General features: G+C 46.8%; 1 protein-coding gene across 5 annotated transcripts in view; it reads right to left on the reverse strand.

Annotated features, from left to right (window-relative positions):
- The window catches only part of RARS1 (arginyl-tRNA synthetase 1), a 37019-nt gene extending 21932 nt beyond the window's left edge, over positions 1–15087 (reverse strand). For 2 of the 5 annotated variants that reach the window (XM_030825262.1, XM_030825238.1), the window contains exons 1-7: positions 15005–15087; positions 12817–12951; positions 5152–5340; positions 3992–4100; positions 3346–3446; positions 2572–2693; positions 637–757 (exon numbers count right to left, since the gene is read on the reverse strand). In XM_030825262.1, the coding sequence (XP_030681122.1) occupies positions 637–757; positions 2572–2693; positions 3346–3446; positions 3992–4100; positions 5152–5304 (606 nt within the window). In that variant the 5' untranslated portion in view covers positions 5305–5340; positions 12817–12951; positions 15005–15087. Of the gene's footprint in view, positions 1–636; positions 758–2571; positions 2694–3345; positions 3447–3991; positions 4101–5151; positions 5341–12816; positions 12952–14124; positions 14141–14416; positions 14611–14748 lie in introns of those variants that run through there. The other 3 variants (XM_030825245.1, XM_030825250.1, XM_030825260.1) reach the window with 3 other exon arrangements.
- Positions 15088–17086: the final 1999 nt, after the last annotated feature.

The raw sequence follows: 17086 nt of genomic DNA on the forward strand, positions 1-17086 counted from the left end.
AAGCAATCTGCTTGCCTCAGCCTCTCCAAGTGCTGGGATTACAGACATGAGCCACCGCACCTGGCCTAGAATTTGGTTTTTCACATACACCAATAAACAAAGCAAAGATGACATATTAACAGGTGGGGGATGGCTGTTTCTATGCATACAACCAAATGTAGGGTATCTAGTAGCGGTTCTACATACATGACCAAATGCAATGAATCTGGGGGTAGGGGACGGCTGTTTCTAAGGCACACAACCAAATGCAATGAATGTCAGAATAAAAAAGAATTCAGTGTAGGTAAACAAATTTTATATGTTTATCAATTAGTCTGTTCCCATTTTGCCGTCCATCATAAATAAAAGCTCCCTGAGTCCTCCCCAGAAACTGAGCAGATGCTAGCGCCATGCTTGTACAGCCTGCAGAACTACGAGGTAATTAAACGTCTTTTCTTTATAAATTAAAAAAAAAAAAAAAAAGTAGTTTAAGTTCAAGAGAATGTCATTTATACAGAGACATGTATTACTAAGGCTGTTAGCAACTTTCACTTAACTCCATAGTAGCTTTAAAAACCATTTTAAGTTTCCTAAGGAAAATGGATAATTACGATTAATGGTAAACACACAAATAATATAAAAGAAATGGTATCAAACCTTATAAAAGAGCTGAAGATCCCCAATAGGAGGTGAAACTGTTAGATAATCTGGAAATTTATCTTGCAGGTGAGCGATGAGCATGCCAAACTGGGTTCCCCAGTCTCCTACATGATTTAACCTAACACCAATCAGAGAATAGAAAATCATTTTTTAAATAATAAAGATGGTTAAGTTAAATTAGAGGAACTATATTCCATTAGGAACCACTAACATTTACATGCCAGTACGTCACCATTTAGTAATACCTGTTTACTTGGTTGTTTCTTCAACTGGTCTGCAACCTCCACAAGAGATGAAAACTATGTCTGTTACATTCAGCTCTGCATACTCAAGTACTAGAGGCTGCACATGGCAGGCATCCAGAATTTGCTGAATGAATGTGTTTTCTGTCAGTGGACTATAATCTGTTTATTTTGTAGCTAATTGAGATAATGACAGCTGGCCAATGTTGGTTATTCCCACAATTTTATGAAAATTTAACATTTTAACCATTATCTTAGTGTAATTTAGACCAATGGTTCCCAAATATCAATGAACAAAATTCTTGAAAATATATGTTGAGGCCGGGCGCAATGGCTCACACCTGTAATCCCAGCACTATGGGAGGCTGAGGCAGGCGGACCACTTGAGGTTAGGAGTTCCAGACCAGCCTGGCCAACATGGTGAAACCCCGTCTCTACTAAAAATACAAAAAATTAGCCTGGCGTGGTGGCAGGCCCCTGTAGTCCCAACTACTCGGGAGGATGAGGCAGGAGAATGGCGTGAACCTAGGAGGCAGAGCTTGCAGTGAGCCAGGATCGTGCCACTGCACTCCAGCCTGGGTGACAGAGCGAGACTCTATCTCCAAAAAAAAAAAAAAAGAAAAGAAAATATATGTTAATCCAACCCACTTCTCTCCCTCTCTGCTTTTATCTAATCCAAACCACGAGATCATCTTTCAAGTGGATCATGATGATAGCCTCTTACTTTTTTTTTTTTTTTTTTTTTTGACACAGAGTCTTGCTCTGTTGCCCAGGCTGGAGTGCAGTGGCACGATCTCAGCTCACTGCTATCTCTGCCTCCCAGGTTCAAGCAATTATCCTGCCTCAGCTTCCCAAGTAGGTGGGATTACAGGTGTGCACCACCATGCCCAGCTAATTTTTGTATTTTTAGTAGAGACAGGGTTTCGCCATGTTGCCAGGCTGGTCTCAAACTCCTGACCTTGTGATCCATCCCTCCTCGGCCTCCCAAAGTGCTGGGATTACAGACATGAGCCACTGTGCCTGGCCTAACACTTACTGTTATAGTCTCCCTTCTTTGTCTAGCTTCTTCACAGTAAGTAACCAGAGTAATCCTTAATTTGTATTATTTTAAAAATTTTCTTTAAAAATATAAAAAATAGAGACAGGTTCTCACTATGTTGCCCAAGCTGGCCTAGAACTCCTGGCCTCTAGTGATCCTACCACCTTGGCCTCCCAAAATGCTGGGATTATAGGTGTGAGCCATGGTACCCAGGCTAATCTTTAATTTGATTACCCTGCTTCACAAACTAAAACTCTCTAATAGCTTCCCAGTACACTTACAATAAAATCTCAATTGCCTCTCACAGCTTACAAGGCCCAAAATAACCTGTTTTTTTACTACTTCTCTCCCTGCCAGGATATAAACCCGCTGCATACAAGAGGTCCTCAAGAAAGATGTGTAGAATGAAGGAAGGAGTTTTGTCCTTGGTTCCACTAAGAGTCTAAAAAAAAATAGCATAGTAAAAAAGGTTCAGAGGAAAGGCTCAGGACATATTTTAAAAGCTTACTGGGTGATAGTAAAGAAGAACCAAGCTGATGAACCACTGATTTAGTCGAATGTTCTTTCTTGAGTGAGATATTCTATGTTCTATAGAATTTTCCAAACAAGAAAATAAGGAATGAGAATAGTAAGCAAGGCAAGAGCACATACCTGAGCACGTCATACCCTGCAAATTCAAAGAGGCGGCTTATACTCTCTCCTATGATAGTGGACCTCAGGTGGCCTACATGCATCTCTTTAGCTATATTAGGGGAGGAAAAGTCAACTATAACCTGGGGTAGACAAAAAGAGAAAGGCTGTTAAGAGGGGCATAAACATAAAGACAGAAAGATTTTTTTAAGAGGAGCATAAACATTTTGTTCTAATGCATTCATTAATAACACATTTAATAACAAACTCAGACTTAAACATTCATTTGGGTTGTGATTCAACCATGTTTGATTTTATGATGGATCTGCTTGTGTATTTTTAACTGAAAAAGAATCAAATTCATGTATACAAATTATCCATTCTATTTCAGCGATATCTGTGTATCAATTGGCTACCTCAAATGCCAATTAAGTGAAAAAAAAAAAAAATCACACAACAAGCTAGACCCAGGAGAAAGGCTACTTCATAAATATTCATAATCTCAAATGTGAATGATTAAATTTCAATATAAAAGTGAAATCCATTCCCAGTTTCAGCACATTCCATGCAGTTCGTTTTTCTTTTTTAGAGATGAAGTCTCGTGATACTGCCCAGGTTGAAGTGCAGTAGCTATTCACAGGTGCAATCATAGCACACCTCAGCCTTGAACTTCTAGGCTCAAGCAATCCTCCTGCCTCAGCCTCCCAAGTAGCTGACACTATAGGCACATACCACCGTGCTTGGTGCCATGTAGTTCTAAGATACTAATATATTAATAGAAGAGTGTACATATACCTTTTTATTCTCTCCCAGAGCAGGTAGTCGAACTCCATTCACTAGGAGACTGGTCAATTGTTCTGATACAAAATCCTTTCTTAAGTGGACATTAATAAAACCTAATGGATAGAAGAGAAAAAATATCAGATAGTGTCTTATCTTGAATAATCACTCACTCCTAAGGATTTGCTCCAGACGCTGACCTGGCTCTGGCAAAATTCTTCAAGATTCCAATACCAGTTGTGGCCTTGACTTAAGCTGTCTTGTAAGCTCCTGTCTCACCATCTACTTCAAGCCTTCACCACTCTCCTGAAACCTTCCTACTTAACTCAGGGCCCTTTCATTTTCAGCAAACGATCTGTTCGCCTCTTAAAAGAAAACAGAAGGCCCTTGTGCCGAAGACTTATATGCCATTATCTATCCTCATTTTGCTGATGAAAAACTGAATCACAGAGGCAAAGTAACTCATTCAAGATAAAGCAGCTAAAAGCGGTAGCTGAGTCTAGATTAAAACTTCAATTTCCTATATCACAATCCACAGTGCTTTCACCATCTTGTTCAGTATATAAATTTTAACCCTGTAATTAAAATGTGTGTTCTTTTTTAACTTCAAAAAGGACTCATCTTCAATACAACTATTAAGAAGGATAACATTATGTCATACCAGGACCAGCAATTTCAACTTTTTCAATACATTCATTGTCTGGGAGGTGTTTGGTAATGTTTTCAGCAATTTCTCTTGGATTAACTTTCTGTTCCTTGGTTTTGAGCATCTACAACACAATATAAAATGATTCATTACACAACAGATTTCAGCAAGTTACTCGGAAATGCACACCTGACAAGGCACGAGATGCATTTTACATTAAGAACCATCAAAAGGCAGAAGCAGAGAAGTCCAATCACATTATGAATGACAGATTAAAGTATCAATAGTGCCAAGAGGAATAGAAAGTGCCCAAACTACATTATCTCTATTTCCAAATACGTTACACACTAATACCTGGAACTATTTTTTTTTTTTTTTTTTTTTTTTTGAGATGGAGTCTCGCTCTGTCGCCCAGGCTGGAGTGCAGTGGCGTGATCTCGGCTCACTGTAACCTCTGCCCCTGGGTTCAAGCAACTCTCCTGCCTCAGCCTCCCTAGTAGCTGGGATTACAACACCTCGAACTTTTTAATGATGACATAACAAAGTCTACTGCTATGAGGCCTGGTTCCAGCATATTTACATTTCTAATTTTCAAGTCATGAAGGTGTGCAATATTCACACTTGAGAAATAAACCACACTATAAGACCTGGACTCTTCAGAGTAACCCTTTCCAATTCAGCAAAGAAAGGAAAACAGAAAGACCCAAGCCAGATGCAGTTAACCACAAACACATCAGACAATGCAGCTATTTAAAATGGGGAACTCCTCTGCTTGAAAATGAATATATAAGCCTGGCTCAAAGATCACAGTTACATCAAATATTTAATTGGGATGCTGACTGGTAAATGGCTTATTTTAATTTTTCACCTCCCAACACTCAACAACACCACACAGCAATCCTGGACGCAGCAGGAGGGAAATACCTAAACAAAAGAGTACCAATGATTGCCCTTAAATATTGAGAATACATATAAAATTTAACCAAACCTTAAAAATTGTGCCTAAAAAAGTTAAAACATATGCGCCCCCCAACCCCTTTCTCAAGTTTTTCAAACTGTGGCAAATGCCCTTTTCACTAATGATACAACTTGCAATAGTATTATTTCTGTAAATGGCAATGATGATAATAATACTTAAAAAAATCAAACAGCCAAGAGTCATGACAACACATCACCTGAGAAATACCCATAGCACTATTACACTGATAGTCCCCGAACTTGGCCTGCTGACTTGGTGTCACTAGCAGAGGAGGATTTTCCAAATCTGGATATGCAGCCTTAATTGCATGACCAAAGACCTCTTGTAGGCGGCTAATAATGTTAATCATATTTTTAGTTGGTTTGTTCCTTTCTGCCTGAAGACTCTGTAGGAAAAGAATGGAAACATGTCCATAATGTACTATACCATCATCATACAAGATGTCTCCAAATATTTTGAGTATAAACCTTCAAATATCTTAAGAACCAAAAGGGAAAACGTACTCATAGTGTGATGCCCTCAGATCTGGGATTTGCTAAGACATGTAGCAGGACAAGTCCATCCCACGGCATCTAAGACATCCATGGGAAATGCCCTGAGGTCTTACTTTTTGCATTTGTTTTAGCAGAACAGAAACTGGGAGGAGGAAGTTAAAAGGGCTGACGGAATCCTTTTCTCAGCTTCAAATCTCTGAGAAAATAATATAATTTCACATCAAATATTGGAAGTGAAAACTCAATGGACAAAAAACAAACAAAAAATTACATGATGTCCATCAAAATGTTGACCTCTTCAAGGCATGAAATAAAAGGGAGCAAAGTAGGTAATATCAATATACCAGAAAAGCCAGTAGTTTTGTTTTACTGTTATTAGACCTACTACCTCCTGTTTTCCCATGGAATATAGTCATTTAAGATGGCATATAATTATCTCTATTACTGCACTTGTCATACCCTCACAAAACTCTCTGTCTCTACCACTAGACTGCTGGATGCACAGAAAGTGCTTAATTCATGGCTCTCTTCCCTGTCCCTGGCATCTAGCACTGTACTTGCCATATAGCAGTTTAGCAAAAAAAAAGGTGAATGACACATATGCTTTTAATGGAAGATAAACACGCTGCCTATACACCTTTATGTTTGTCAATTTTATGTTCATCAACATGTTCATCACAATTTTATGTTCATCACAAATTTATATTCATCAAAATGTCAACAGTATAAAATAATGACAATAACAAAAGTTAGTATTTGAGTATGTAGTGTCAAGATTTGAACCAAATGCTTTATTTATATGCATTATCTTATTCCATCTACATAATAAAATTGAGTTTGTTACTATTATCACTATTTCTATGTGGGCTACAGATAAGTAACTTGCCAAAGACAAGACAGAATAAGAGGAAACGGCCAGATTCAAACTCAGGTCTACTGGAATGGAGAGTCCAAGTTTTATGCTCCCCTCATCAGCCCTCTCTATCATATGAAGAAATTATATTCTTAAATTCACTAAAAAACCTGATTTCACGTTCGTAGCTAATCAATAATTGACTCCTCTCTGTGGTAACATACTTAAAACAAGGAAGATACATTTTTCTCAATCTAAAGATTTCCAACAGCAAATGCCAAATTTACTTGGATATGATCCTTTTTTCTTCTTTGTTGGGGGTAACAGACAAGATCTCACTGTGCACTCTGCTGAGGCTGAAGTGCAGTGGCATGACAGCTCACTGTAACCTTGAACTCCTGGGTTCAAGAGATCCTCCTGCCTTGGCCTCCCAAAGCATTGGGATTACAGGCGTGAGCCACCACACTTGGCCTAGATTATAATCTTATGCCCAAAAGCTGCTATAATAAATGTCAATTTTTTGTTTATTTTTATGTATGTATTTTTTTGAGACTGGGTCTTGCCCTGTTACCCAGGCTGGAGTGCAGTGGCATGATTTTGGCTCACTGCAACCTCCGCCTCCTGGGTTTAAGCAATTCTCATGCCTCAGCCTCCCAAGTAGCTGGGATTACAGGCCCGCGCCACCATCCCTGGCTAATTTTTGCATTTTTAGTAGAGACAGGGTTTTGCCATGTTGGCCAGGCTGGTCTCGAACTCCTGACTCCAGGTGATCCACCTGCCTCGGCCTCCCAAACAGCTGGGATCACAGGTGTGAGCCACCGCGCCCAACCTCAATTTTTTATTTTTAAAGGATAGGAGTACCACCACGTACATACGTATGTGTGTGTACCTACACACACGAAATCTACTGTGCTTAGTTTTGGCACTATGAAAATTGCTATCTGATTATAATCAATTCAATAAGTTGTCTCTACCAGTTTCATATGTGATGCTTTCAAGTCAGAGCACCTGGCCAAAGTGAACCAGGGAAAGACGACAGGGTCAATGGCCATCACACACAGTACTTTATTACTCTGTGGTTTTTAGTTCTGCTGTGTACCTTGTGTTCAGCTGCTCATTGGGCAAAGTAGGGCAATGTATTTGTCAAAGAACCAATATGCCTCCCACAATACAGTGAGAGCATTCTCCTATCTATATAAGAGCTAATCTGCATTATAGAAAAACGTGTAGTAGAATATGCTGTATTTCTATCCCAGCTACTTGGGAGGCTGAGGTGGGACGATTACTTGAGGTGAGGAGTTCAAGAAAATACTGTACTTCCTTTTGTATCCTTTCCCTTATAGTCTCTAGCATATATTAGACATTTAATAATACTTTTGAATTAAAATAAATATAACAGAGAATTACACATATATAAGCGTAGAATGAATGACATAACGAGAAAGGTGAGATTCTTTTGGGAAGATTCTATGGAAAAGGAATTTTGTGATTTTAGAAGACTCAAGGACAAGCACAGCAGATCACATATAGGTAATATGAGACTCGAGCACAGCAGATCACAAATAGGTAATACGGACACCAGCCACGGTGGCTCACGCCTGTAATCCCAGCACTTTGGGAAGGGAAGACAGGCAGATCACCTGAGGTCAGGAGTTCGAGACCAGCCTGACCAACATGGAGAAACCTCGTCTCTACTAAAAATACAAAATTAACCAGGTGTGGTGGTGAATGCCTGTAATCCCAGTTACTTGGGAGGCTGAGGCAGGAGAATCGCTTGAACCTGGGAGGCAGAGGTTATGGTGAGCCAAGATCGTGCCATTGCAATCCAGCCTGGCAAACAAGAGGGAGACTCCGTCTCAAAAAAAAAAAAAAAAAAAAAAAAAAACAAAAACATAATATGAGAGACGTCATGGGAGTGGGGCAGATAGAGTCTAAGGTGAGTAAATGGAATCAATCAGCTCTGGGAAAAGGATTTAATGCCAGCACAGTTTGTCGAGAGTAATATATACACACGGGAGCATAATTATGGGAATGAGGTCAATACTCTGGGATATGTCATCACCAAATATGAAAGGCAGGCCAAAAAACTGCAGCAAGTTCATTTTTTTAAAACAAAATTGATAAAACACTGTTAAATCATGAGACCATTAAATAAACACAGCACAAGCTCCATGGGGAAAAAAAGTGTTTTGAAATACCAGGTGAAGAAAAACCCAAATGATTATGTAAGATATAAAACTGTAAAATAACCAACTTAGGGCACAGAAAATATGCAGGTGTATTTTCAAATATTTCCTTTATGATAGAGGCAATGGTTTAAAAATTAAATACATTTTTTTAAAAAAGGCATGGGCATAAACTGTTGAAAGAAATGCCTCAACCATGCTAGGTGCCATGGGTCATACTTGTAATTCCAATACTTTGGGAAGCCAAGACAGGGAGGGTTGCTTGAAGCCAGGAATTCTGAGGCCAGCCTGGCCAACACAGCAAGACCCCATCTCTATTAAAAAAAAAAAAATTAGCTGGATGTGGTGGCACACGCCTGTAGTCCCAGCCACTCAGGAGGCTGCGGTGGGATGACTGCTTGAGCCTGAAGGTTGAGGCTGTACTGAGCTGTGACGATGCCACTGCACTCTGGCCTGAGTGACAGACACTTTGTCTCAAAAAGTAATACATAAATTTTTAAAAAGAACCCTCCTTCCTTCCTTCCTTCCTTCCTTCCTTCCTTCCTTCTTCCTTCTTCCTTTCTCTTTCTTTCTTTCTCTTTCTTTCTTTCTTTCTTTCCCTCTGTGGCCCAGGCTGCAATCTACTCAGCTCGCTGCTGCCCGCACCGCGGACTCCCTGGGACTGCCGCCGCACGCCACCGCCGCCTGCTTTTTCTCGTTCGGCTGCAGGCGCGCGGTCGCCATGTTGGCCACGCTGCTCGCCAGCTCCTGATGCCGAGTGCTCTGCCCGCCTCAGCCTCCCGAGCCCCTGCCCGGCCACCGCCCCGTCTGGGACGTGGGGAGCGCCTCTGCCCGGCCGCCCCGTCCGGGAAGAACTGAGGAGCGCCTCTGCCCGGCCGCCCCATCCGGGAAGAAGTGAGGAGCGCCTCTGCCCGGCCGCCCCATCCGGGAAGAAGTGAGGAGCGCCTCTGCCCGGCCGCCCCGTCTGGGAAGAGGTGAGGGGTACCTCTGCCCGACCGCCCCGTCTGGGAAGTGAGAAGCGCCTCTGCCCGGCCGCCCCGTCTGGGAAGTGAGGAGAGCCTCTGCCCGGCCACCCATCGTCTGGGAAGTGAGGAGCGCCTCTGCCCGGCCGCCCCGTCTGGGAAGTGAGGAGCGCCTCTGCCCGGCCACCCACCGTCTGGGAAGTGAGGAGCGCCTCTGCCCGGCCACCCACCGTCTGGGAAGTGAGGAGCGCCTCTGCCCGGCCACCCACCGTCTGGGAAGTGAGGAGCGCCTCTGCCCGGCCACCCACCGTCTGGGAAGTGAGGAGCGCCTCTGCCCGGCCACCCACCGTCTGGGAAGTGAGGAGCGCCTCTGCCCGGCCACCCACCGTCTGGGAAGTGAGGAGCGCCTCTGCCCGGCCACCCACCGTCTGGGAAGTGAGGAGCGCCCCCCCCCGCCCCGTCGCCCCCCCCCGCCCCGTCGGGAAGTGAGGAGCGCCTCCGCCCGGCCGCCCCGTCTGGGAAGTGAGGAGCGCCTCCGCCCGGCCGCCCCGTCTGGGAAGTGAGGAGCGCCTCCGCCCGGCCGCCCCGTCCGGGAAGAAGTGAGGAGCGCCTCCGCCGGCCGCCCCGTCCGGGAAGAAGTGAGGAGCGCCTCCGCCCGGCCCCCCGTCTGGGAAGTGAGGAGCGCCTCTGCCCGGCCACCCACCGTCTGGGAAGTGAGGAGCGCCTCTGCCCGGCCACCCACCGTCTGGGAAGTGAGGAGCGCCTCTGCCCGGCCACCCACCGTCTGGGAAGTGAGGAGCGCCTCTGCCCGGCCGCCCCGTCCGGGAGAAGTGAGGAGTGCCTCTGCCCGGCCGCCCCGTCTGGGAAGTGAGGAGCGCCTCTGCCCGGCCGCCCCGTCGGGAAGAAGTGAGGAGCGCCTCTGCCCGGCCGCCCCGTCCGGGAAGAAGTGAGGAGCGCCTCTGCCCGGCCGCCCCGTCTGGGAAGTGAGGAGCGCCTCTGCCCGGCCGCCCCGTCAGGGAAGTGAGGAGCGCCTCTGCCCGGCCACCCACCATCTGGGAAGTGAGGAGCGCCTCTGCCCGGCCGCCCCGTCTGGGAATGAGGAGCGCCTCTGCCCGGCCGCCCTGTCTGGGAAGTGAGGAGCGCCTCCGCCGGCCGCCCGTCGGGAAGAAGTGAGGAGCGCCTCGCCGGCTGCCCGTCCGGGAGAAGTGGGAGCGCCTCTGCGGCCGCCCATCCGGGAGAAGTGAGGAGCGCCTCTGCTGGCTGCCCGTCTGGGAGGTGAGGAGAACCTGCCGGCCCCATCGTCTGGGAGATGAGGAGCGCCTGCCCGGCCGCCGATCTGGGAAGTGAGGAGCGCCTCTGTCCGGCCACCCATCATCTGGGAAGTGAGGAGCGCCTCTGCCCGGCCGCCCCATCTGGGAAGTGAGGAGCGCCTCTGCCCGGCCACCCACCGTCTGGGAAGTGAGGAGCGCCTCTGCCCGGCCACCCACCGTCTGGGAAGTGAGGAGCGCCTCTGCCCGGCCGCCCCGTCAGGGAAGTGAGGAGCGCCTCTGCCCGGCCACCCACCGTCTGGGAAGTGAGGAGCGCCTCTGCCCGGCCCCCCGTCTGGGAAGTGAGGAGCGCCTCTGCCCGGCCACCCACCGTCTGGGAAGTGAGGAGCGCCTCTGCCCGGCCACCCACCGTCTGGGAAGTGAGGAGCGCCTCTGCCCGGCCGCCCCGTCAGGGAAGTGAGGAGCGCCTCTGCCCGGCCACCCACCGTCTGGGAAGTGAGGAGCGCCTCTGCCCGGCCACCCACCGTCTGGGAAGTGAGGAGCGCCTCTGCCCGGCCACCCCGTCTGGGAAGTGAGGAGCGCCTCTGCCCGGCCGCCCCGTCTGTGAATGAGGAGCGCCTCTGCCCGGCCACCTATCGTCTGGGAGGTGAGGAGCGCCTCTGCCCGGCCGCCCCGTCCGGGAAGAAGTGAGGAGCGCCTCTGCCCGGCCGCCCCGTCCGGAAGAAGTGAGGAGCGCCTCTGCCGGCCGCCCGTCCGGGAAGAAGTGAGGAGCGCCTCTGCCCGGCCGCCCCGTCGGGAAGTGAGGACGCCTCGCCGGCCGCCCCGTCCGGGAAGAAGTGAGGAGCGCCTCTGCCCGGCCGCCCATCCGGGAAGAAGTGAGGAGCGCCTCTGCCCGGCCGCCCCGTCCGGGAAGAAGTGAGGAGCGCCTCTGCCGGCCGCCCCGTCCGGGAAGAAGTGAGGAGCGCCTCTGCCCGGCCGCCCCGTCAGGGAAGTGAGGAGCGCCTCTGCCCGGCCACCCACCATCTGGGAAGTGAGGAGCGCCTCTGCCCGGCCCCCCCATCTGGGAAGTGAGGAGCACCTCTGCCCAGCCACCCATCGTCTGGGAAGTGAGGAGCGCCTCTGCCCGGCCACCCATTGTCTGGGAAGTGAGGGGCGCCTCTGCCCGGCCACCTATCGTCTGGGAAGAAGTGAGGAGCGTCTCTGCCTGGCCGTCCCGTCTGGGAAGTGAGGAGCGCCTCTGCCCGGCCGCCCCGTGTCTGGGAAGAAGTGAGGAGCGCCTCTGCCCGGCCGCTCCGTCTGGGAGGTCTACAATGGAGGCCAGAAGCAATGTGGGGGCTGGACGTGGTGGCTCACGCCTGTGGTCCCGGCACTCTGGGGGGCGAGGCGGGTTGATCACTTCGGGCTAGGAGTTCGAGACCAGTCTGGCCAACTTGGCGAAACATGAAAAATACAACAGACAAACCAACCAACCAACTCAGTGACAACAAAACAGGTCTACCCTGGAGTCATACTCTAATTTTTTTTATTTTCCTCCCTTTCTGATCCTTTATCCCACTTTCTTTTTCTTCCTCTTCCTTCTCCCTCTTCTTTGTCAAATAGAGGATTGAGTTATTATCACTGATCCACATAAAGTCCCTCTCTACCTTATTTTAACTCCCACCCCCCATTTCTATTCCCCGACTTCCCATGTGTAACCTTCCTAATATGTTTGATACGCATCTTTTTGTTTGTATGTATTTTTAGAAAATGTTTATTGTTTTTGTGTGCAAAAAAAAATTAATAAAAAAATAAATAAATAAATAAATAAATAAAAAAAAAGAAATGTCTCAACCCTACCTAAATCCTACTTTAAGTTAGCCAAATAGTTAGCAGGATGAAACATTTCAAAGAGTCCTGAAGGACAGGACAACACCAACTTCTCACTATTTGCACCAACTACCTCAGTCCTAAGTTGTCTAATGCAGGGAAAAGAATAGGGTTTCTATGCTTCTTTTTCCAAATTCCATAGGATATACTTCCAGAATCTCTGGTAACAAAGGCTTTTAAAAAGGTATAATGATTCAAACTGGAGAATAAAACTGAAACCCAAAGTACTCACCTTTCGAAGAATATTCAGTCGATACTTTAATTTTAAATTTTCTTCTTGTAACTGCTCCAAATTTGGAGAAGCTCCTAAACAGCCACAGTTTTTCAGCCGGTCAATTTCAGCAGTCAGAGATTTAATCTCTTCTTCCTGTGGAAAAAAAAGCACTTTTTTCAGTCCATAAACTGACTTCCACATTTCTCCTCTCTACCAAGGCATGGCATAGACCATGGGAATCATTAATGTTCCCTTTGATGAGCTGTGTTTCTTTCTCCTCTGAGACTTTTGCTGACGTTAGCATATTATCCTTAATAAGAAAATATTGGCCAGGCATGGTGGCTCACGCCTGTAATCCCAGCACTTTGGGAGGCCTAGGCAGATGGATCACTTGAGGCCAAGAGTTCAAGACCAGCATGGCAAACATAGCAAAACGCTGTCTGTACTGAAAATACAAAAATTAGCTAGGCATGGTGGCGCATGCCTGTAATCCCAGCTACTTGGGAGGCTGACGCAGGAGAACTGCCTGAATCCAACAGGCTGAGGTTGCAGCAGAGATCGTGCCACTGCACTCTAGTCTGCTTGACAGAGCGAGACTCTGTCTCAAAAAAAAAAAAGAAAAAGAAAATATTAACCACACACACGTGTGCTGGGAGACAGGAATAGGAGTAAGTATATAATGGGATATGTCTCAAGTCTCATATCCCTCGTTCTTTTCTTTGGCTCGATAAGACACTCTGATTTAGCAAGAGTAGTTAAGTTTCAGGTTGACCAAACTGCTTTTATTCCCAAATCTTATGACTTGGGACTCTTAAAAAACCAAATGTCTTTTGTCACATTCAAAATAGCTCAAGGGTCGGCCTTTCACCCTTTCTGGGACTAAACAATTTTCCCGTTTCTTCCTCTTTCCAGTGTCTTAGGTCCTAGACTAGACCAGACCAGGCTTTGTACTTTAATATCTAAAAGTAAAGACATGTCAATTCAGAAAGAAATAAAGCTTCCAACTTAAACTGCAAAACTCGGGGGGAGATTCCTCACCTGAAATTTCAGAATACTTACTGGGAGATAGCTACAGCCAAAATCAAATTGCCAAAAATGGGCAAATATTATGTTCCAGGAGCTGAGCTAAACACTTTTCAGAAATTACCTTTATGATTATCACAACCCAGTGAGGCAAAAATAAATACATACCGATAAATACATGGCTCAGAAATGTAAAGGGCTTGCCAATTTACTTGACTAACTTGTACTTTGTGGCTGCTGATTAAGTATAAAGCTGTAACAGGACAGAGTACTGTGAACTATCTTCCCACCATCCCTCCCCACCTGGGCATAAAAGGTAATGGAACTGTTCCGTTTTCACTTTTTTTCGGGGGGGGTGGGCGGGGGACGGAGTCTCGCTCTGTCGCCCAGGCTGTAGTGCAGTGGTGTGCGCTCTGCTCACTGCAAGCTCCGCCTCCCGGGTTCACGCCATTCTCCTGCCTCAGCCTCGAGAATAGCTAGAAATACACGCGCCCGCCACCAGACCCGGTTAATTTTTTTTTGTATTTTCAGTAGAGACGGAGTTTCGCTGTGTTAGCCAAGATGATCTCATCTCCTGACTTCGTGATCCGCCCACCTCGGCCTCCCAAAGTGCTGGGATTACAGGCGTGAGCCACCGCGCCCGGCCGCTTTCACTTTTATATGGTGTGGCTGCTCCTTCCCGACGAATGCTGAGGGCACAGAGCAAACTCCGTTGGTCTGATAATGAATCGCCCCATGGGCTTATTAGGAATCCTCTCGCTCAGTAACCCGGAAAGAACTGCGGCTGAGCTGCAAAGCAAGACCCAGAGCTCTGAATGTACTCCCAACTTGTCTATCTCCCCGCATCCCCTAAATCACATGTGCATGCAGAAGAGGAGGTGGATTGTGGGGAGAGAATTGTTCTAAACATGCCAGGCTCCAGCCCACCGAGGACGCTGGCTTGAGGGAGGCCTGGGAGAGGGTGGGGACCCTCCATTCCGCTGAAAGTCACAGTCACACGGGCTTTGAAATGATGGGTGCTTCCTCTCCCAACCCTTCCTGCTCCCACAGGGACCGTGCCGCCCCACTCTGAGAGGACCAGGATGGTCCCTGCCTAGCTGTCCCGCCCCCGAAGCCGCTTGGGCAGGAGTCAGAGCCTGCTCCATCTCTTTCAGGCGTTCCCGCCGGTCTCCTGCGTCCAAACCTGCTGCAGCAGCCGCGCGGAGTACTCAAGACACCACTACGTCCACCCTCCCGTCAGCGTCTCACTCGCCAAGTGGACGGAAGCGGAAGCGGTCAGCCTCTCCCGGAAGCGGAAACCCCCTCCGGTCCTCTGTCCCGTCGGACTGGGTGCTGGCGCCTCTGCTGCCTCCTGGCGGGATCCAGTGGACACTGCGAGGAGAACCCGCGGGGATTTCGGCCAGGAGCGAGGCCAAAGCTAAGGGACGTTTGGGCGAGGGGAGGGGAATTGAGCAGAGACTAACCAGAGCTGCTCTGTGCTTGGATAGACTAGGACAGTCACTGACCTAGAGCTTCTGGCTCTCAGAGGCCTCACTTTGCCCCTTTGTGAAATGGGCACAAAACTAACAAATCCATTCATTTGTTCAACAAGCATTTATTGTGTACTTTAAAATGCCGGACACTATTCTAGGCTCTGGGGGCACAGAGAAAACAAAACAGACTCGATCTCCCCTCTCATGGCAGACACATTTTAGAATGGAGAGAGAAAATAGACCAAAAAAGGCAATAATCTCAGGTAGTTTTAATTGCTAGGAAGGCAATGTGATAGAGTGACTTGGCTCAGAGAAGACATCTCTAAGCAAGTGACATTTGAGTTAAAAATCTTATTTTTCCAGTTTTATTGAGGTATAATTGACAAAGATTGTATATCATAACGATATACAACGTAATGTTTTGATATATATATACATCCTGAAATGATTACCACAATCAAAATAATTAACATAACCTTCATCTCATACAGTTATCATTTGCAGGTGTGTGTGTGCGTCTGTGTGTGTGCTGTGAACATTTAAGATCTATTCTCATCCTGGGAAACAGCTAAGACCTCGTCTCTACAAAAAAATGGAAAAATAGCCGGGCATGATCGCATGTGCCTGTAGTCCCTGATAGATGGGAAGCTGAGGTGGGAAGATCACTTGAGCCCAAGAATTTGAGGCTGCAGTGAGCCATGATCATGCCACTGTACTCCTGCCTGGATGACAGAGTGAGACCTTTTCTCTCTCTATTTAAAAAAAAAAAACGAAAACTGCAAGTATACAATATACATTACATCTCTAGAATTTATTCATCCTGCCTAACTGAAACTTTGTAACTTTGGGCAGCATCTCCTATCTTTCCTACCTCTGCAGCCCTGACAACCAGCATTCTATGCTCTGCTTCTATGAATCTGCATTTTTTTAGATTACACGTATACACAAGCTAATGTAGTATTTGTCTTTCTGTGCCCGGCTTATCGCACCAACATAATGTTCTCCAGGTTCATCTATGTTGTCACTCATAACACGGTTTTCTTTTATAAGGCTGAATAATATTTCATTGTATATATATTGAGTTAAAATTATAAACAGCAAACCTGGGATATATGTTCTAAGAGGGCAGGGACCTTAATTATCTTGTTCACTCTTCTCTATGACTCCAGAACTTAGAAAGTAGCACTCTAAACGTTTTCGCTTCTGTGCCTCATAAAAGTATTTTAAAAATTAATATCCCAGTGTATACTTTTAAAAGTTGACATCATAGCCGGGCGCGGTGGCTCACGCTTGTAATCCCAGCACTTTGGGAGGCCGAGGCGGGCAGATCACGAGGTCAGGAGATCGAGACCATGGTGAAACCCCGTCTCTACTAAAAATACAAAAAATTAGCCAGGCGTGGTGGCGGGCGCCTGTAGTCCCAGCTACTCAGAGAGGCTGAGGCAGGAGAATGGCCTGAATCCGGGAGGCGGAGCTTGCAGTGAGCTGAGATTGTTCCACTGCACTCCAGCCTGGGCAACAGAGCGAGACTCCGTCTCAGAAAAAAAAAAAAAAAAAAAGTTCCCTTTGAAGGGTCTTCCCAACTGTGCTATATGCACCTCAGGGTACAGGACTTCCCAATCCCCCAACCAAAAAAAGGGGGGAATTGGGTACTAGCCCAGGTGGAGAGATTGGCAAAAGTGAGAGCATATAGGAATTTGTAAGTTGTACAGGACTTCCTGTATCCCGAGGTACGTATAGCCCAGCTGGGAAGACTGTTCATCTTGTTGATTTAAAGGAAGAAACTGAAGCAA

This window comes from Nomascus leucogenys, chromosome 2 (assembly GCF_006542625.1).
Source record: "Nomascus leucogenys isolate Asia chromosome 2, Asia_NLE_v1, whole genome shotgun sequence".
NCBI lineage: Eukaryota > Metazoa > Chordata > Mammalia > Primates > Hylobatidae > Nomascus > Nomascus leucogenys.